The sequence below is a fragment of the Scardinius erythrophthalmus genome (genome assembly GCF_964197995.2).
Source record: "Scardinius erythrophthalmus genome assembly, chromosome: 24".
Taxonomy (NCBI): Eukaryota; Metazoa; Chordata; class Actinopteri; order Cypriniformes; family Leuciscidae; genus Scardinius; species Scardinius erythrophthalmus.
Genome location: NC_138244.1, coordinates 11,973,162 through 11,996,109, shown reverse-complemented (window position 1 = coordinate 11,996,109; position 22,948 = coordinate 11,973,162). Strand labels below are relative to the sequence as shown.

The following is a 22,948-nucleotide window of genomic DNA, read 5'->3' as shown; positions in this document are numbered from 1 at the left end:
CAATTCTGACTTTATATCTCAGAATTCTGACTTTATATCACGCAATTCTGACTTTATATCTCAGAATTCTGACTTTATTTCACGCAATTCTGACTTTATATCTCGCAATTCTGAGAAATAAAGTCAGAATTGCGAGATGTAAACTCGCAATTGTGAGATAAAAAGTCGCAATTATCTTTTTTTTTTTTTTTGTGGCGGAAACAAGCTTCCATACTAAACAGATACACCTGGTTTATTATTTTAAAATGAAATGATAAATGAAGAGTACCAAAAAGTGGTAGCACAACCTGCAACACCTGTGAGAAAATAACCATATGAAATATGATGCAAAAAGCACACTGTGCCACATTTTAAGAGCGCCGCAAAATTAACTCCCAGCTGCAAACTGCAGCAAATCTGTTCAGCCAATCAGATTCAAGCACAGAAAAACACAAAAATGACCCCAACTATCTTTTAAGCACCAAAAATACCAGCACTATCTCTATCCCTCCTTGCCACCAACTGTAGTTACATGAATAAGTGCAAAACACTCTGCAACAGAAATCCTAATTTGCTTATAATGCTTGCCGATATCTAATAATCAACTTTCAAATGGCCTCACGTACAGAATCTACACCAGCTTGAAGAAAAACAAGCATATTTCAGCAAACCATAAATGACTGGCTTACTCATTTAGAGCACCGCCTATGGCAGCCAACCGGTCTGCCAATGCAACTAGCTGTCAAGCGAGCAGCGAAGCTTTCTTATCCAGCTTCATCCAAAGACAATTACATAAGCTGCGCTTCGCATCTTATTTTTGGAGAAAAAAAGCAAAAAAGAGTTAATGTGGGCTGAGGTATTTATGCAAAACAGGGAGGAAGGAAACAAGGCCAGTAAGTGTTAGAAATCGGTTCAAGCGCTGCACGTATTCACATCCACAGGTCTATTTTTAATCAAGCTTGAAGGAAATAAGGTCTCAACATCTTTAAGATTTTGACGCAGCAATCAAAATATGACCACAGAGGCAGAATAGCTGCTATGGCAAACACTTGGCTAGCACAGAAATCATGTTTACATTGACAGCTATAGAGTTCAACTTAGTTTAAGCTAAATCGGGCTTCATTTAACTCTGTAGGAGTTCATTAAACACTGGTAATTTTACCGGGGTCTGGCTGGGAGTATTGTTTATTTGATTAGTATGTTGCAGGCTATAGGGTTCTAGCTACAGGATGCATATTCAACAATACTGTTATTCAACTTGTCTGAAACCTTACGCCAAGACTTTATGAGTTGTTCTATTTTTAATGACAAAGAACGAAAAGAAATTATTTGCAAAATAAAAAAACAATTTTTTAAAACTTCTTGAGAAAAAATTGCTAATGTGAAATCCATTATGCTTAGCTAAAATATGTTTTTTGACAATATATATATATATATATATATATATATATATATATATATATATATATATATATATATATATATATATATATATATATATATATATATATATATATATATACACAGTAGCTTATCCATAATAGCCTGTTTAATAATTGACGCAATTAACAATTTTAATAATTAATACAATTAACAATCATTGCCCCTGCTGGTAGAATACATAATAAATATAATAATATAATAATAATCTATTAATATATAATATCTATCTAGCTATCCATCCATTCATAAAATTTGTTATATAATGCTTTTAATGTAAAAATATTAAATTAATATAAATGTTATTTTATATACATATTACCCCCCAAAAAATATCCATCCACATTTTCATCCATAAAATAAATTCTAAATTACATCTATCTATCTATCTATCTATCTATCTATCTATCTATCTATCTATCTATCTATCTATCTATCTATCTATCTATCTATCTATCTATCTATCTATCTATCTATCTATCTATCTATACATACATATACACACACACACACACACACACACACACACACACACACACACACACACACACACACACACACACACACACACACACACACACTCAACTTATCAAACTACAAGCAACAGCACAAATAAATACAATGGAGTAAAGATACAATAAAATAAATAGTGCTTTTTAGGTATCTAACAGTAGTTTTCAGGTATAGAAAATTAATCAAAAGTAATTAAATAAAAAAAAAACATTACATATAATCTTCACTGTATAAATGAAATAAAGATTAATCATTATTAAAGTTACAAAAGCTATTTCAATCAAGAGCAGAGAGTGATTTTCTTGTCTTTTGTTGTTTGATTAACATTAAAGGAGAACTCTGGTCAATTTTAACATTGAGCTCATTTTTTTGTAAATTTGGAGTGCTGTCAATACAGAGAACAAAGCCAAAAATCGGTGTTGCCTACACCATGTTATCCTCTTTTTAAAATTTGCACCCTGTTGACTTCAATGGGGCAAGTTTTAAACCTGCTTTTAGCCTCTTAACATCCTTGATGTGTCATTACAAGTGCCCAGCCAATGTGAGTGATTCCTTCAGAGTGATCACGGGTGAATCTGACTGCAGTAGATGTGAAAGATATTAATAAAAATGATGTTATTTTCTGTATTTTCTTCCTGTTTTCGGTCGAAGTCCATAATAATCGATTGTCGAGTTCACACGCATAGGTTTAGTTACCTATGATCACGCGCGTGAACTCGACAATCGATTACTATGGACTTCGACCGAAAACAGGATGTAAATACAGGTATGTGCGCTGGCTGAAATAACATCATTTTTATTAATATCTTTCACATCTACTGCAGTCAGATTCACCCGTGATCACTCTGAAGGAATCACTCACATTGGCTGGGCACTTGTATTGACACATCAAGGATGTTAAGAGGCTAAAAGCTGGTTTAAAACTTGCCCCATTGAAGTCAACAGGGTGCAAATTTTAAAAAGAGGATAACATGGTGTAGGCAACACCGATTTTTGTCGTTGTTCTCTGTATTGACAGCACTCCAAATTTACAAAAAAATGAGCTCAATGTTAAAATTGACCGGAGTTCTCCTTTAAAAACACAGACAGCAGGAATATTAGGCTGCTGTCCCTTTAAGACAAAATGCACAGATCCTGACCACATGCGTTGTTTTTCTCAACTGTTTACATTCACTTAAGACATAACCTACTACTGTATGTTTGCTAGGTTACTTGCCAAGACGGGCATGATGACATTTTGTGTGAATTTGTCCGTTCAAGTGCAAGACTTGAAAGAGAACTCAATATTTGCGTGCTGACTGAGACGCTCAGTGTGCGTGCTTCAGATGAGTGCACACACAAATCTTCTTACAGCGTGGCCAAGTTCTCTTTCGCGTCTTCTTGCGTTTGAATGTTTAAATTGGCAAGGCTTAAATGAGTTTAGTTTAAACAGATAGCAAAGTGTGCTTTTCAGGTCTCACCTGCGCTTGCGTGCTATCAACACTCGGATGATGACGACGGCGTAAATGACAGCATTCGGCACTCGCACTGAACAAAGTTTACAAAGAGTTTACATTTTTTTGATCATCGCTGTTGTAATTGGGAAGCCAGAATGCATATCCATCAACAAAAACATACATTACCAGAACTCTGTCTGTCTGTTTTACGCATTGTTGCTTTCAACAAACTATATTATAGATGTATCCTCAGATTTAAGATGAAACTGCAGTGCAAGTGCGTGCCAAACCATGGGTGGAGAACGGTACAGTGTGATTTACCAAGAACCGTTACACCCCTAATATATATATACTGTATGTATATACTGTACATACATATGTGTGTGTGTGTGTATATATACAGTACATACATACATAATCATTGAAATATTTAAATGTATTATATTCACACACACACATATATATACAGTATATAACTCTGAACAAGCAGCATGTTGTATCTACTACATGACCTTTACTGGCACGAGAAGGAGCGTCTCGTATTTCCCTTGTTTATAGCGGTTGACAAATGGCAATATGATGCTACAACTGACTACATCTGCTTCGGTTCCATTCTGAGCCTCTGAAGAGCAGCCACATTATCTAATACACCATGGAGTAGAAGCCACATAGAAGACACATAGACACCGACTGAAAGTGACACGCTCACACATGTACACACACCATACGGACATAGCCATAGCAACTGCTGCTGTAACTAAGGGATGGCGTTCCATTTGAGCTGCACATGCAGGCACGAGAGCCAATGATATTTCCACGGGTTTGACACTGGCACTGGAATCCAAGTCCCCGGTTTTGGATCCGAAAAACCAGCTGTTTAGTCTTTGTTTTGGGTTGTTGTCCGTTTTTTATTCGTAAATGCCGTCGTAAAACACGTCTAGCACAACAAACGGATCTATATAGGCTGCAGCGTGAGAAACGAGAGGAGAACAGGGTCAAATACCAGAGGAGTTAATTCTTCCTTTTTAAAATGACATCTAATTAGAGTTTTTTGCAGTGGAAGTGAGTAATTGGCCTGGCCCACTTACTGTACCGAGCCTGCTCTCGCGCTAGAACCCCTGTTGAGTGACAAGATTCGCACACCCACCGACACACATGCATGCGAGCAGACGCACACAAGCGCACACACACACAAATACACATGCATGCTGAACTTTCACTACACGACGAGCGAGCACCCACGCAAGCATTCACTCACAGGGAATATATATATATGCATGGCCACACACACACATGCTCTCTATCTTTCCGAGCAGATTCTCGCCTCTCTCTGTGGCCTAATTGTTTGCCAAGTCTCCATATTGCACCTTTGTATAATGCGCTGCTGCACCCAAAGTCACAAAGCTAAAAAAAAAAACAACCTGGGCGCCTGTCCAATCCCATCCTGGATCAGGTGCATGTCACATTGCAAATGCAACCAAACCTTGGCTGATCGGGATATTTTACAGACAGATATCCAAATATTTGTCGCTTTTTCTTTTCAAGGCCATAAGCAAACCTCACGGGTTTCACCGTTGCACACAGATGCGCCAGATAAAGTCTCTCGTCACAAGGTTACAGTAAACGTACAGTAATGGTTTTCTATATGCTGCAATTGGCATAATTTATTCCCGCATGTAGTTCCAAACCTGTGTGACTTTATCTTTTGTGAAACAAACAAGGAGAAATTTTGAAGAATGTCTCAGTTGCTCTTTTTCTTACAATTACATTAAATAGGAACTGAAGCTTCCAAGCTTCAAAGAGGACTCTTTATGTTACTTTGAAAACGTAGCATAAAATAGTCCATACCAAGTGTTCTGAAGCCATACAATAGCTTTGTGTGAACTATCCCTTTACTTTATAAAAACTCACTGGTGCAAGTAAATATTTTTCAATATGTATTATTTCTAAGAATTACCCTTTTCAAACTTTCAAAATAACATATAAAGATAAGAAGAAATATCTTTTTCTCTTAAATACAATGCACTTTAAAAATTAATAGTTTATTCATTATTCAATAAGTTGCCAAGGGAATGACTGTTCATTTAAAAAACCCACATAGAACCCTTTAAATATTCACTCGATATTATATTTCTTGTTATATAAACTAAGCTACACACCCAGAATATGATGTGTTGCAGACTGTATCTAACACCTATATTTAAACATTTAAAGCATTCATTAACCCCAAAATTACTGTAAGAATTTATTTTTCATTCATAAAATAAAAAATGGTATTTTTGAAAATGTCTCCTTTTTTCCTGGTTCATTCAATTAAAGTCAGTGCATGGGGTCCAATATTTTTTTACACAGTTTAATGATTCTTCAGAATATCTTTTGTGTTTCACACAAGAAAGAAAGTCACACAAGTTTGGAACAGGTCAAGCACGTTTTTTCGCTACTCAATTTTCCATCTCTGATAGACACAAAAATACACATCTAATAGAGTGGTGCAGGTACGACGTCAGAACCCAGAAGTCTAATTCACCGCTGGTTCCTTTGAGATTTTCCTACGGGGTTTTATAATGGGGTTTTTCAATTTATATGTAAAATAAAGCCTGTGGTACGTATAATTTGACGATACTTTGACGTTTTATTCTACAACGTAAGCTGCACACACTCACATCCCAAGCTGTCAAAATGTTTTCATTTTCATGTGTTTAACTTATGTTGTAGAACAAAACGTCAAAGTATCACCAAAGTTATGTTTACCACAGGCTTTATTTTACACATAAATCAGAAAAAAACCATTATAAAACCCCATAGGAAAATCTCAAAGGAACCAGCGCCGAATTAGTCATACCTGCACCACTCTATTGTGCATCTCATGCAAGGACCTAACCATGTCTTAAGTTTTTTTTTTGGGAGGGGGGATTGGTCTTTTTATTGAAATGAATTAAATAATTAAAGGATTAAAAGGGATTTAAGGGAATAAAAAAAGATGGTAATAAGGTAAAATAAGTTCTAGGTCTAATTGTAGTTGTGTAGTAAAGTAAGAATTACCTTTTTTATTTTGTATTCAATGGTGGAATTTTTTTGCGTGCAAAAAAAGTCTGGATTGCGAGATGTAAACTACAGAATTGCGAGGAAAAAAAGGTCTGAATTGTGAGGTGTAAACTCAAAGGAACAAAAAGTCGCAATTCCATTTTTATTTATTTAGTGCATGCAGATCTAATATCCTAAAGACTCCAAAAAAGTACATTTTACGAAAAAGCCAGACAGAGGGCATCTCTGCAGTCCAGTCCACTTCCCATACACCAATTCCCAACACTTGACCTATTTGCATTCACTTTTAAAAACAACACAGATTTGCCATAAATAGGGCCTCTGGTGGCAATAGTTAAAAACAACCTTGTTCTCACAGAAAGGGACACACTCTAGCCTGGACATGAGGGACCCACACGAAAGTGGACGCACAGTCAGACATGGGCATATTGACAGTTGTCCTAAAAAAGAACCCCTATTGCTTCCTTTTGGGATGGCCACTGACCTGCTGTGGCGCTGCGGGGTCTGTCTCCGGGTGTCTCCCTCCCCCAGTCGGCCCAGGGAAGGGGAACGGCTTCGGGCAGAGCGTCCCCCCCGAGCCATGGTCTTCACCGTGCCATTGGGGCTGTTCTGCATCTGCTGGGGGTGGCGGGGCAAGAGGCTGCGCAGGGGGGAGGCGACAGGAGAGGGCGAGGGCGAGCGAGAGCGTTCCAGCGGTAGCTTGTTGATGTTCAGGTTGTTGTCGCTGTTGGAGCGGAGCAGCACGCGTGGGGCGGCAAGTGTGCTCCTACCCTGGTGCTGAGGCGGCCTGCCCCGACCAGTGCCTGCCGGTGCCTCCCGGAAAGGCACTGGGAGAGAGATGGAAACAAAGAGAAAGAGAGAGTGATTAAACATGAAGAACAGAATAGACTGTTTATTTAAAGTGTGAAGTGGACTTTCAAGTACTCTGCCGACATCAAAGTAGATCAGCTTTTTTACGTGTCCTTCATTCCATTGTAAGTGGCAAGAATTAGATCACTGTAACGAGTGCTCAAGTACGAGCACAAGCTGCTAGATTGCGCTTTGCTTTCTTACTCATATAAAGAACTTAGTCACATTAATAGACCGAAAGCTGTCTGCTCATCAAGTTCACAATCACCCAGTTTGATGCTCATTTATTGAATAATGAATAAATTTGCTGGCGTTCAAATAATGCAAAGTCATTATTGCACGACTAAATACATGGTCAAATTCTAGTTAAAGTAATATTCCTGGTTAAGTGTGCTCAATAAATTGTTAACACTTTACAATAAGGTTAACGTTCACTTTTAATTATTGCAACAGCTAATTTGAACTAACAATAAACAAACACTTTCCCGGTATTTATTAATATGTGTTTATTTCTTAATATACTAATATATTTACAAATTTAAAGTTACATAAAATAATATTATTTGCTGTATTATGAAAAAAAAAAAAATATATATATATAAATTAACATTATCCAAGGTTAATAAATGCTGTAAACAAAAATGTAAACTGTAAACAAAATACATATTTACAAACGGGAAGTATTAGGGACAATAATACTGATATATTCAGTAATGTTTCATTTTAAAATGGTTATTAGTTAGTTGACATGTAAAAATAGTATTTTGAGGTAGGCTTACTTTTCTAGGTCAATGGATTTTATCATTTACTAATGTATTCCTCTGGGTGAAGTTTGCACCATGTAAACAGATATATATATTTCTTTTTGGTACCAGAAATGCTTCTAATATGCTGATTTGGTGATGAAGAAACATTTATTATTATTATCAGTGTTAAAAAACAGTTTCTGGATTCATTTATGAATAGAAACGTCAAAAGAACAACATTTGCTGAAAGTACAAATCTTTTGTAATATTATTTTTTATCTTTACTGTCAATACTGTACTGAATGTAATACATCCTTGTTGAATAAAAGTATTATTTCTTTAATAAAATCTATTTTGAACCGTAGTGTTATTTCTCATATCCCAGGATAATATGCAGAGACAACTATAACTAAGCTTTTTGTAGGTCCCCTCTGAAAACAATCTTTTTAGCAGCTCAGTTTAGTGTTGCTATTGGTACAAAAACTACACACTTCAGCTATAACTTTTACTTCATCACCCCATTGACCTTGTAAAAGCTTTACTGTTTGGATCTTCTTCTTTTTTTCAAACTAAGAGATGAGTCAAATACATTAAAGTTACAGCTTAATATTCCTTTAATAGAGTAAACAACGTGTTTTTGGTTTCTTCAACAACAAGAATATGCAGATCACAATGTCTCCAGAGACATACAGTACACCCACAGCAACCAACTTCTGTGGTTCCAAGGTGTTATACACAAATTTCAGGGCCAGATGAAGCCTTATCTCCACAACACCCCCATTTTCAGGTCTAGGACATTCCTTTGAGTTCTCTGTTCGCATGATGAATGCCTATATTTATTTATCCGCTGCCATGTTAAAGGTGGTCCAGGAAGACTTTATCCAAAGAAGCTTGTTTCTCGGAAACACTAGGCCACTGAAAGACACAGTTCACGCATGAACTAGATATCACTGGCTGGGTGAGACAAACGCTATAAATATATTCTGAAAAAGAACCCAGGAGAAGCATAGAGGAGAATTACGCCACTAAACACATAGTCCCCCCCTGTTCCTTAATGTGCTGACGCAATGGCAACTTGGAGCATTAGATCACCTTCGCTGTGTTGGAAGGGTTTTCATTGGATGATGTTCATGACAAACGGTCTCAGAGGTACATATGCTCCCGTTCATTATTTAAAAGGCTACTGTAGAGGGATCATTACAGCACTAATGTTCAAACCCAACCCCCACAAGCAGGGAAGAAATCCACCCAGCTGATGTGGCAGGTGATGCCACAGGAAACCTGCCAATAAAAGGAAACCAGCATTGATAAACTAGATGGTTTATATGGACAGCCCCACAGAGCACAACAAACATGGTTTTTCTGGCACCAACTGAAGCCGGTGACATCACAAGCACATTGGCTGCCGGAAAACACTGGTTTTGGAACGTTGATGAAACAGTCATTTCCTTCAAACAAGTGAAATCAAAGTGGCAACATTCCAACTGCAGCATTCTAATTATAAAATGTACCAATTCCACTCAACAAAACTGTAGGAAAGGTATAACAAACATGTTGAGGAACTCTTCAGGAAGGAATTTCACAGCATGAAGTTGATTGAATTCCTTGAAGACAGAAATGACTCTCTCACAGTGATGTTCTTTCCACCTCAGACTAATTCACTCTCGGCCTTACGAGATTCAACTTTGGTTTCCTTTTTGTAACCTGTCATAATATATAATAAAGCTCAAACACACTTTTTCCTCACCTAAGAAAAGTCCGAACACCTTTTAAGCATGAATCCTATGGAGCAAAAGTCACCAAAGGTCAGGAGACCCCTGCTCTAAAACCCTCTGACCAAAAGATCACCTCTTACCTTCTTTCTTGAAGGCATTCAGTAAAGACTTCATATCTCCTCTGAGTATTAGAGACTGAGACTTCAATAACTCCCTTGAAATGTCCGTGAGGAACTTGGAAACAGAAGGTCAGGTTCTCCTGGACCTGGGTTCCTCGGTCACTGAAGCACAACGGAGAGGGTTACGGAGAAGGCAAGCACTGTGGTGACAGTGCCCGCTCCACATGATGCCGTCTGTGACTGCGAGAGGAATCGGCAGAGCGCACAAGCCTCGCACTTTTCATCGCTCGGTACTCTCTCTCTCTCTCGCTGACACACATACATGCACACTAACTCTCTCGCTCAGGCTCCGTTTCTTTCCGTTTCGTCCCGCCCCCCTTCCTCTCTCTCCTCATCACTCTTTCCCCTCACCAAATCATTGACTGTACTATCAGTTGAAGCCTCCCCCATCTGGATTCCTCTAGGTCGACAAGGCAGAAGACTGATTGGAGTATGTTGTTGAATCAGCTGGTTGACATGACCATGCTGGGATAATTTGATTCAAAACACTACTATTATGAGACAGAGTACTGAGATAAACACAATTGCCCAAAATCCTTCAAGTTCAGCCCATCAGTGGTTCGCGATACCATCAGAAGTGTTTTTAAAAATCGCTGGCGACCGCCCACCGAACGGCACAATCAAGATGTTTGAATTAACTTAAGAAGATGTTATTGATTAGGGATTTTAACCCTTTGTCGGCTAACCAAAACAGCTGTATGGGAATCAAGCCCCCCAGTGTTGCTAAGCAACCAAGGGATGGATGTCTAAATTAGTCAGTGCAAGTTGTCGGGTTGTGAATTCTCCCGTTACCCATGTATGTGGGCTGTCCTTCCTTTCACACTAGAAATTCACAATTGCCTCTCTCACTCTGTCTCTTTCTATCCCCCCCTCCCATTTTCTGGAATGAGATGAAAAAAGATATTTGAGGAAACAAGGAGGAAGGAATTCTTGCATATTAATATCTGTGTCAGGGTATGATGTCATCAGAATATAGATGGACAAAGAGTTGATACATACAGTGAGATCCCAAAGTCTGAAACCACTAGTGAAAATCCTTAGATTTTGCATTGCTTTCTAATAAAAAAAAAAAATTCGAGCATAAAAATGACATGTAAAATTAACATGAACTTCAAAATTTGCAGTATCAAGCTGACATGAACTTCACAAGTTGTGCAAAACTGGATGATCCATGAAAACTAGAACATCTGACTGTTTGAGCAAAGGAGTTCACATGGTGAATGTCACAAATTTGTTTAGATTAGTTAACTAAAACTTTTCAAATTTTTCGCTAATTGAAATAAATCTGAATTATACAAAATATCAATATAATAACATTAAAATGTATGAAAATGAGTACTAAAGTACTGTAACCGCACTGGCATTAGTAGTACATTTAACATTAGCTCAAATGATTTATAGGGAATTTTAATAATTAATCATGAATATGATTAATATTTTGCATTTTACAGTTACATTAATTTATTCGAAGTTGAAAATAGATCGATTTGTATATATGAATAATCAATCACAACTAATTATAATTCATCATTCATATATCAATAAACCCATTTCAGATCGATTATGAGATAACCCTTAATGGAAATGAATGTAATTATCAAACGGTCGTTTGTCCAGCAAAATGGCCGTAAGATTCACTTAACATTTTCTCAACAAAAATGATCTCTTTCTTACAATTCAAAGAAAGCTATTTTCTGGCCATAAAAACAACTTTCCTGTTCTTATAAGATTAGATTACTTAAAAGTAACAAATCAGCTTTGTAGCAATTAAGATCGAAAACATCTCATTGACTTTAGTTATGAGCAGGCAGACAGAATCAATCAAGTATATAGAATTTTAATAATTGGACTAATACATTGAACTAAGGCATACAAAAATACTACAGTTTACACGAGTAAATATGTATGTACAGGACACGTAAACAAAATACAAGACTAAACGAATAACGAAAATGAGGGAGAGGATGAAAGAGAGTTCTGACAATGAGAGAAATGAGAGAAAGTGAAACTAAACGTGCGATCAAAGAAAGATCTCAGTTAGGCAAAATTACAGGTAGTAACCTTGAGAGACAACAAGAAATCACATCAATCAAATCAAAAATAATTACTTGCGTATGGTTCTCTTTGTATTTGCTGAAGACTAGCTCTTTTAGAGCGGGGCGTGTTTCCTCGTGTCTTTGGGGCGAGCCCGACTCGCGCGAAGTTTAAAGGTTCACCGAACGTGAAGTTGCCAGAAGCATGATTCAGAGTTCATCTACCTTTGTGGAGGGAGAAACGAATATGAAAATAAAACTTAGTAAAGAAAATAAAACGGAGTTGATGAATCCCTAGGAGCCCTGGAGCCAGGAATTCTTTCAGTGCTCGTGCACGTCCTTGAGGATGAGGAGTGCGCGCCGTGAGAGATTCAAGTCTCTTTAAAGTTGAAGCTTCACTGAACGAATGGTAGAGTCTAAACAAAGACGAAAATAAAGAAAAGACTTAAGAAAATAAACGAGAAAACGCAGAATGAATGCTCCCTAAAAGGGAGCCATATGGATCTTCTCGCTGCCGAAGAGGGTTCGAGAAAGCAGGAACAAAACAAGACGAAAGAAAATACAGAACAAGAACTGAATGCGGAGTGTAGCCGCTTTTCTAGGGTACAGAAATGTCAACTCCTCCCTTGGCTTAGGCCAATTGGAACGTGACATTCCAAGCGGGAAGAAACTTTCTTTGTCTCAGTTCTTCAGTTTAATTTGCATGTTTTATGGCAGCTTATTATGTGATCAGTTATACTCTAACGATGTTAAAAATAGTATCATACATTTTACCAGATCCTGATGCATATATTTGGTTTCAGTACAAGGAGAGCTTTACGTGGATACCGAATTAGATATGTTTCGAAGGTACGCGTCGAGATCGATTCTTATTCTGTAAAAATAAGCTTAAAGGTTAAACTAACAACCTAGGAATAAAATGAACCCAACATGTGATGTACATTGATAAGTGGGAATTGAAGATTGGACTTTAGAAAGATCCACATGGCATATCTATGATTGCAACAGTGTGCACATCTGAAACATTATTCCTTTACGGTTTACAAGAATACAAAAACCCATCACAGAAAAGAACAATCATGAAAAAGAGAAATTACATTCAGGTTTACATATTTCTTCAATGGTTATACATATAAAATATCTAGGATGAACACTTTAATTCTGCTCCTCTGCCAGAATCTTAGTGAGATTCCTGACTGGCTGACATTCCGTTAGGACCATAAAATTTTATGGTGTGGTGGGAGGTAGGGTACAAGACAAATATAGTGTATCATTCTTAAAATACCCACTTAGAATTCAAAACTACACACTAGAGAATCACACTAGAATAACACAAAACTAATCAACTTGCGCGCTTTAATATGTCACCCACAAATTCTGAATCACTTGTATTCGGAATTAAATGCAAAGGGATGTTTGTTTGTGTGTGTGTGTGTGTGTGTGTGTGTGTGGAGATCTCCTCGCCACCTGGGTCTCTGGCTTGGAGAGAGAGAGATGTTAGCAGATAGGGATCTCTTTGAAGCCATCTTCTCAAATTCTGAGATGTTCTCTGGTAAGCATCACTTGGTAGCAAACGTGTCAAAAGAGATCAATTCAGTCCAGACTCATGGTGCCATGCTCTAATTTACAATTACGAGTTTAAGGGTTAAAAGCTTCCTTAAAATTTATAATGACAAGTAATCATGAGTCCTGTCCATACACTACAGTACAAAAAAAAAAAAAAAAACATAATTACTAAAACTTAAACTCAAAACTGAACATATAAAAAAAATGATTCAAAATATTAAAGCTGCACTCCGTAGTTTTTCCTCTTTGTCGCCATCTCTGTTAGAAATCTGCAACTGCAGTTATTAGCGGAATTATCAAGTCTATGTGGGTTGTGCCTCGGCACGGCACAGCGCGGATGAATCCAATGTTTTGAGGAGAATGTGCGGCTGTCAGTCGTTGCGCCATTGTGGATACTGTCATTCAGAATCACAGATTCTACTTTTTGGAAGCATGACCAACATAAGAATTTTCATCGGAAAATGTTACTCTTGAAAAAGAAAGTAATATCCACTTTTGTTCTGACCAACTAAGGGAAAAATAGCATTGCAGTAAATAGCGCTGATTAAATCTATCGATCACTTACCAGCAGAAAAAAAGCTGTCTCTGCGTCTGTTTTGAACCCCCACAAAACACGGTTCATGCCACCTTTCAAAAGCCCTTCAGAATAGATATGTATCCTTGTTTTCGCATGGGCCCGTTTGCAGTCTCTTTTTTCCTGTAGCCACTTCGAAGTCCGAAGTCTTTTGCATTTTACAACGGGTGAATCTCCAGTTGTCACTGGTGGTTTGAACCTTTCTGGATCCGCCATCAAATTGATAAGTTTAATTATATCAAGTGCTGTGAGAAAATAATCTATAAATATATCTATTTTATATAAATCTATAAATCTCCACCTCCAACATCTTCACACGCAATATAGCCTAGTAGACACCTTTATGTGTACAGATATGACGTAATGACGCAAAGACATGCTCGAATTTCCCACGGAAATCCACCAGCACCACTGAAATTAAAAACATTATTACAAGCTTACCGATTTGAACCTTAGAAAAAAACATTACTGGTGACATCTTGAGACAAAAAAATGGCACAGACATGTTTTAAGATATGCTAGTTGCTTTCAGTTAAAAAAACTCAAACACATGTTTTAGACTAGGACAAGGGTTAACCCTTGTCCTTGAAACCAGAGGATTTAAATTTTATTTGTTTTTAAAAATTCCAAATTTAAATAAATAACAAAAAAAAAAAAAATCCCAAATTTTCAATATGGTTTCAGACTTTTGGACCCCACTGTATATCTCCCAATGTACACTGCTTATTAGATGACTTGGATTGCCGTGATGGACAGAGTGGAACAGTAAATCCAACACCATTTGTGCTTCATTAGAAATCTAAATCCTATCTCTGTGCTCTAATGAGCCAGCAAAATGACAAAACTGACAGCTTCTTATATCTAACTCAACTCATACACAAGTACTAACATGGCAAAATCGTGGGAAACTGGTTCCCAGGGGGAGCTGTAAATGTGCTTTAAGGGAGCAGTTGTGATATTGCCATGATTCAAAATAAAACAAGCTCCACTTTAAAATAACCCAACGCAAAGCCTGTGAGTTAACTCTCTGCGGACGACCTCCTCTTTCTTCTTCTCCTTCTTCTTCTCTTCGTTCACGCCATTAACAAACCCAGTGCCGATCGCCCTAGCTTCGGTTGCTTTGATTAATCTTTCCTGATAAAGAAAACATCCTTTCATATGTGTCAGCAATTTCTAAATCCTCTGCACATCCAGAGCGGAGCTAAAGATGAATAGACATTTTCACCCAATTAAGGACTCTCTACGTAACAAAGAATTCCGTCGGGCCTCCGAGGGGCTGGCCAGCGCAGCTGGTATCCACAGTCTCATTAAATCAATAGTCATTAAATTGCACTTGACAGTGTACCTCAAACTAAAGAGCTCAACCTATTCGATCGAAGCTGGCGCAGGTTTGAACTTGGGTGGTGAACTGAAATCCATCACTCTGTCATGCTTTGAATTTGGTCTTGTTTATAAGCCATGATTAAAACTCAAGATGTTGTATTATATTTCCCAGCGGCCCCAATATCTAATATAGACTGGCAGAATGCAATGTGAGCCTGCGTGTGTGTACGTTTGCATGTGTGCATATGCATAACTTCCCATAATTCACACAATATTTGAGTGCTCTTTGAAATCTGCGCCATTTCAAATGCTTTACCAAGTCGATAATAAGCCAGGCTCCAAGACATCCTTGGCTTCTCAACCTCAACGGCAAGTGCGCACAAGGCAAACTCACATCCCTTAAGCCAATTATTGTGCGGATTCGGGAACCATGGCAACCATTGGGTGGCATTAAATGGGATGTACATTTACATACATAACTACAGTGCTCATTTTAAACATTTTAAACGCACACAAACAAACAAAACCCAATGGATTTTGGTGGATTTTGGAAATGCAAAGCCTTCCCAAATGGTTTGAATTTGTGAAGATCAAAGCTCCAGCACTGTACCCTCTGCTGTGGTCTAACATGTGACACGTAATTACCGGATCCCCTGCCACTACGCGCATGAAAATAACAAGCCGTTCCTGTTTCCTCTCTGAGTGACGCATTAGACACAACGGCAAACTGTGCAACTGTTGAAGATTGTTCAATCAAAACCTTATAAAAACAATATCAGTGCACAGCTGGCCAGACAGTTCATTCCGTCAAAGGTTCCTTTCGCCTCATATTGAAACATCCGGAAGCCTGCTGATTCCCATATTCCGCTGATGGAATCTCTGTGTTTATGTCAGAGCTGTTACCCAAAGGTATAAGGAAAACCTGACAGCTGTAGCAAAGAAGATGCATAATACTACATCTAGACTTCAGGTCAGTGCTATTCTCCGAATAGCTACAATATTAAAATAAAGGTTCCAAATGGAGGTTTTCACAGCAGTTCCATAAGATCCATTAAGTGAACCTTTAAGTGAACAGTTCTCAAAAGAATCATTTTATCTTAGGCCGTTTACACCTGGTATTGAGATGTGTTTTGGTCAATCAGATCACAAGTGGATGATGCTAAATACAGCCAGACGGGATATAAACTTTGTTGGCTGGAGACCCAACTTTGGTTTGAAGATGGAAAATACACCAAGCACAATATTCTCTCGCCATTCCTGAATTCTAACACACCGCGTTCGGTGTGGTCTTGCGGCTATCAGAGCAAAAATGAAAGCTGCTGCTCTCCGTACGTTTTTTCGGTGTCTCCGTGTTCAAATGTAAATTGAGCATGCTTATTTTTTCCATTAGATCGAAAGAGCTGTAAAAACTCATGCATTTACACACCCATAGAACCTCCCCTCGAAGAAATCAGGATAGAAGTGTTTGAAAGTGGACAAAAGAGATGGATTAAAACACCAGGTGTAAACGGGTATGTGTCAGCCTCGTCTACTTGTGATCCAATCATCTAAAACGCCAACGCATCTTAATACCAGGTGTAAAGAGGGCCTTAGTGTAAAGAACATCTGAAGAACCTTTTTCCACTATAAAGAAACTTTTGTGCAATGGAAAGGTTCTGTGAATGTTAAAGGTTCTTCGTGGAAACCGTTTTCTTTTTTTTTTAGAGTGTAGTCCCAGAATCATTATCCCACATTTCCATTTTACATCAATATAGACTGACAAAGCCATCAAAGTCACTCAATGTCATTCAGTAAGCAGGTTAACAATTTTATAGCACGTTGGTGAGACAAAGATTAGCATTGCAGGTCTGAAAAACCAGGACAAATGTGACAAAAAACTTGAACGTGACAATTCCAATCAGAAAAAAACGTAGGACTTGATAATGGCCTATATTCAGAAAAAAGAAAATAGTAGGAATTCTGCTGGTGTGCAAGTGCGTGTATATGGATGAGTCTCCTCTTCCTGTAAGGTCTGTAGCTTATGTAGGTCAGCCCCACTGAGTAATGCTCTCTCTAGATGCATGCTTGGGTTTGGTGCATGAAGCCATCTATAGGGTGCAACGACAATAAGCAATGCCTGTGCACACAACCTTCAGGGCCAAAACATATATCGCTAATATCATATAAAGCATAATGCACATGGATCACGTGTTATATGTGGAAGTCGGTGAAAAATGTACATGCAAAGTGCCTGTTATGAATAATTAACATGTAAATGAGATATTTATGTCGTGTTATCTCCACTCTACATTATACACGGACATATCCGTGGCGTGTGAAGTCCTTCAAAGTCTGATTTACCCAGAGCAGACTTCATTTTATCTAAATCCTTTCGTTTAATGATGTCTAATGATTAATTAAATCTGTTGTGCCTTCCCTGCCTTTAATGAGGCAGATGATTATGCGGTCCGTTAATTGAAACGAGCGCATTCAATCACTGGATTCCTCAGACTGTGGCTGAGAGTGTCAGAAAAATATACGGATGCATTTTACTTTTGGTAAATTAACACTGACATCTTCTACACGTGTTAGAGCTGTGGGAGTAGAGAGTGTCGTGTGAGGTAGAAAATAAAATAATTTAACATCTGTTTATGTCCAAAATATTCTGCCGAATATGCATAATCATGATTTTTTCTTGACTATATAAAGTTATAGGAAGATATATACACAGTTGCAATTATATATATATATATAGCTGCTGTATTAAAACTACATTTGCTCATTTGCGAAATAACTTTGAATGACCCTAAAAACAATAAAGAGAGCTTGTATGTTCACTAAAGGTTCAGACGCACAATTATAAGTTAAAGTAAACCACTTCTGGAGCCCTAGAGGCACAAATTGCTGAGGCCCAGTATTATAACACTGCATAATTACAGGAGCCGCTGGAGATGACGTCTGCTGTCTCACTAGCAACAATAGAGGAAGCCCATTTTAGCTTATGTTAGCCTTTAGCACATAGTACAACTTTTGCACCTGCAGCATCAGCTGCCTGCCTGACAATGGGTTCATATCATACACCTTAATAAATATGATACTCTCGTGCATTTTGCTGAGGAATAGCATTTTAAATGAATTAAATAATTTGGTCATGCTCGTTTTCAGTATAATCAAGACTTTATAGGTGTTCCTGTGGCCTAACAGCGACGTGTAATTTAGCCATCCAAATTTAAAGCTAAACTGCTACATGACTCAACACAATCACAGCCAATCAAAACATCTACAGAACAAGGCAGCACTGTATTAATATTCATGAAACATAATTCCTCAGCAATTAATCCAGCATGAACCACACATGATTGACTTGAATCAAACTTTGTTTTGAAGATAATTTCAGTTGTCTAGAAGTCTATACTTCTTCTATTAGCATTTGGCTTACACTGATAGAATTTTAAAGGGTTAGTAAACCAAAAAATGTATATTCTGTTATTAATTACTGATCCTCATGTCGTTCCAAACCCGTAAGACATTTGTTCATCTTCGGAACACAAATGAAGATCTCTTTAATGAAATCGGAGGGCTTTCTGTCCCTTTATTGACACCCTACACAACTGCATTTTCAAGCCCTAGAAAGATAGTAAGGACATCCTTAAAGTAATCCATGTGACTCGATGTGAATTGTCCATGTGAATCCATGTCCATTTTTGGGTAAACTAAACCTTTAAGCATTCAAAGGGCCTGTTTACACCTGGTCAGTTTGTGCGTTTTCTCTAATCGGATAGCCATCCGATCGTAAAAAGACCAGGTATGAATTCATTATTCAAATATGTGCACACATTATCATTATATTTGTTGCTTATTGCCAATGGGACTGGTTGGTCTGAAATCAGATTTTAAGTACATGGATACAAATTTCGTTTAATATTTGTCCCTTTTTACATTGCATGTGTATCTTAGTTAATCCAGTAATCCAACTTACCAATATCAGCGTCTTTGTGATTCTTTATGGACTCTGCAAGCTCAAAATTTCCAGCAATAATTGCCACCTTTGAAAAAAACACATATATAACATATTAGATTCATTCATTCACAGGCTCTATCACAATTTTTCTATCCATTTTCCATTTTTTGGCATAAAATGATTTTTGCTTGTATATAGAATAATACTTGTGAGCTCTGACACATCACTGTCCTTCACTGACTACCTTTCGCAAATGTCTTGATAACTTCGGATATGTAAAATCTTTGAAGTGACTCCCATGAGTGCAGAATTGTGACGAATGTCAATCTAGAGTGACGTAAAAGTCGCGTGAACTCCGATATGACTGTTCAGACTGAGGTCATATTGCAAAACATCAGACCTGTATCAGATTTAGGACCACATATGGAAGTGGCCCAAATCAGAATCTTAAAGGTCAGATTCCATGTGGTTTGTGCTATTCACAATGTCATGACAAAACCAGATCTGAGTCACATACGAGCACATTTACCTGCAGTCTGTAGCCTTAGTGAACTATTCCCAGCAAAGCTTAATGTAACCTCAAAAGGGCCTTCACAGCAATGAAACAAAAAGAAAAAAACTGCTCAATAGCACGACTTCCCATTCAGCAGATGTTCATTTCTATTTAATGGCTTTAATTTTACCACCCTTTAAAAAGCTAGTTACTCAGTCTATTATAAGATCTATAATTTACTCATCAGTCTGGTCACCAAGTCTGGTCGTGAGAACAAAACTAGGTTTGAAATGGTGCACCAAGGCAGAGTAACACACATTACGCTTGTGGGTTTGGGAGTACTGGATTCCTAAGAGTGATAAAACACAGACTTCGTTCACATTAAACTAAATTAGTTGCTAAGATTTACGTAATGAGCTTGAGAACAACTGCATTCCTTTTCGATTGATATACGGTGCTTGGTTGCAGCACGGAGCTAATGCTAGATGAGTTAAGAAGAAAAACACAACAGCAAGGTAAGTTAATCAACACGGTAAAGGCCTAGAATTGAAACAAATATTTGAAGAAATTTGTTCAATACTATTCACACACGCTGTCGTATGAACACACATTATTAAGTAAGAGCTGGAACTTTTCGGTTTGCAGTTGACCCAGTCTCATCGTTCTCAGAGTAAAAGGGTAGCTGTAATACAATTTGCTCTGAACACTTTTTGATTTTGCCGGGGAGAAGATCTGTTTAACCAGGCGGATCGGAGCGTTCTAGAGGAGAGCCTGAAGTTTCATGAGCTGCTTAAATGAGTTGTAATCGAGCGATCGCCGAGGCGTGAAATATGATTTTAGCAGCATGGGATGAATAATACAGCGCATTAAACAACGCATCAAGAGAGCTCTGATATGTACATTACATAAACACTTCACTCCTACGTCAGGTTTGGAGTGAGCAGGGTCAGTTCAAAGCTTTAGAGGTTGTAAACCGAGCAACTAGCACAATGAGGCCAGCCATGAACACTAAATGTAGCAGCAAGTGTTGCTAATGTTTGACTTAACGCGTTTGACTGTAGAGCCGACTGCAAAACTAATGATCTCAGCTCTATTTTAATGTTTTGGAGGTTTGCCATTGGATTACTGTTGCGATATGTGCCATCTTGCTAATAAAAGCCACAGTTTTTCTTGAGGCACAAACAACAACACATGTTTGAGTACTGTACAAACCAAGTATTTTTCCACTCTGGATATTGCATTGAAGGTGTTTAAACTTGAACCACAATCCAAAAACCTGGCACAAATGCTGAATGCTACATTGTAAAAAGGCTTTTGCTGGGTGAACAGGTCTGTGCACTATGAAATCAAACTATGAATAAAAACGCAATGAAAGATGCAGCGAAGAGCAAAAAGGATACGGTTATTTGTGTCAAGGAGGTTGCATTTCAAAGGGTTAAGCTTTCATTATGTGGGTGGTCTAGTACAGTATTGATGTTGGCGTGTTTGCTATTAAAGGGTTTACTGTACATGGCATTTTGCTATCAGCATTTGCTTTGAAGCTTTAATAATTCATTATGATAGTGATATGAGGGGTGGCGATTATGGGTTAGGATTATGTCGTTTTAATAGCAACTGAACTCAAAATAATCAAAAAATGTAATTAGAAGAGGGTACTTAAAAGATTGGATCTTAAAATATTACTATTATAATATATCGCAATGTAAAATCAATCATATAAATTAAACATCATAAGCTTATTCCTGTATCAATCTTGAAACACTTTTATTCGAGCTGTAAATAAACACATCGTTTGTAGTTTTATTCCCTTGAAAAACATTGCTGTTTGATTAAGGATTCCGACCAGCCTCACACGTCAACAGTGGCTCAACCAATGATGTGAGTATAGGGCGTGGCTATCTGCTTGGAATGGGCGGGGCTATCCAGCCAATAGAGAGCCTAAGTCCCGCCCCTCCGCTTCCGGCTCATGGGACCTTACTTCGGAAAAAATATGTATGGAAGTCAATGGCGAGAGATAACTTATCTTTTTATTCCGTCTGAACTGTGCCCTAAACTACACATAATATGATGTTTGTCAATTTAAAAGGTAATTATGAAAGTCAAGAAAGTCGCAGTTTGTCATAAAACAGAAGAGTAACGTTTAGTTTTATGTGAAAATCGCTCAATGAACTACATCTCTCGTCTCGCACTATGTACGTCACAAGATCCGTTGCTCGTATGTGTGTGTTCTGGCTCAAAACACTCAGGCATGGCGGCGTAACATTACGATTATAATGTAAGAGTAAAGAAAAAATAACAGACGTTAGCTTCAGTAAAGTTAGCTTCATTCATTGAGAGAAAAGGTATGACGTCGCATGTGCGCCTTCTGGGTTTGTAGTCTTTCTAATTATGTATTTTCACAGTCTTATACCTCAGCAGTTTTACATCAAACTGCGACTTTCTTGACTTTAAAATGTCTTTTAAATTGACAAACATCATATGTGTAAATCAGGGCACAATTCAAACGAGATCAAAATATTTGTTGTCTCTCGCCATTGACTACCATACAATATTTTTCCGAAATAAGGTCCCATGGTGGTCGACCGGAAGGGGAGGGACTTAGGCTCTCTATAGAAGATGGAGTTTTTTCTGTGTAAATTATTCATAAATTAATAAATGTTCTGCTTAATTCATAAATGTTCCGATTTAGGAGAAATTCCTTCTGCTTGTGTTGGCGCAACTTTATGGTGCAAAACTGAAAGTTCCTTTAGTTTTACCTTTTTTGCTAATAATAGTCACTATTAACTACAACGTAAACCCTAATGTTGTCATTAATAAAGTGTTACGTTAAGTTAACAATACTTAAAATACAACGTTTTGGCATCATAACTCAAACAGGTATGTTGAAACTGGAAACTGAATTGATGTTTTAAATATTTAAATTATTCATTCTGTCTCCGTCTAATTTGATTGGTCATGGTTGAAGTTCTGCCTGACAACCACGATGATTTGTAGATATTAACACAAGGCAGTAAATATTCCGTTTTTTTATTTTACTTTCCTCACGCAACAACTCTAACTGACTCATAATGAAGATTAAAAAAGTATGTTAAATTTGTAGGTACTGACTGTAGATGT

The 22,948-nt window shown here is 37.6% G+C and overlaps 1 protein-coding gene across 1 annotated transcript in view; it reads right to left on the bottom strand.

The window, feature by feature from the left end:
* Positions 1–22,948, bottom strand: part of shank2b (SH3 and multiple ankyrin repeat domains 2b) — a gene marked incomplete at its 3' end in the record, with an annotated part of 96,257 nt that overhangs the window by 47,344 nt on the left and 25,965 nt on the right. The window contains exons 10-11 of the mRNA XM_081356874.1: positions 19,357–19,423; positions 6,898–7,240 (exon numbers count right to left, since the gene is read on the bottom strand). Coding sequence (XP_081213000.1) covers positions 6,898–7,240; positions 19,357–19,423 — 410 coding nt within the window. The remainder of the gene's footprint in view (positions 1–6,897; positions 7,241–19,356; positions 19,424–22,948) is intronic.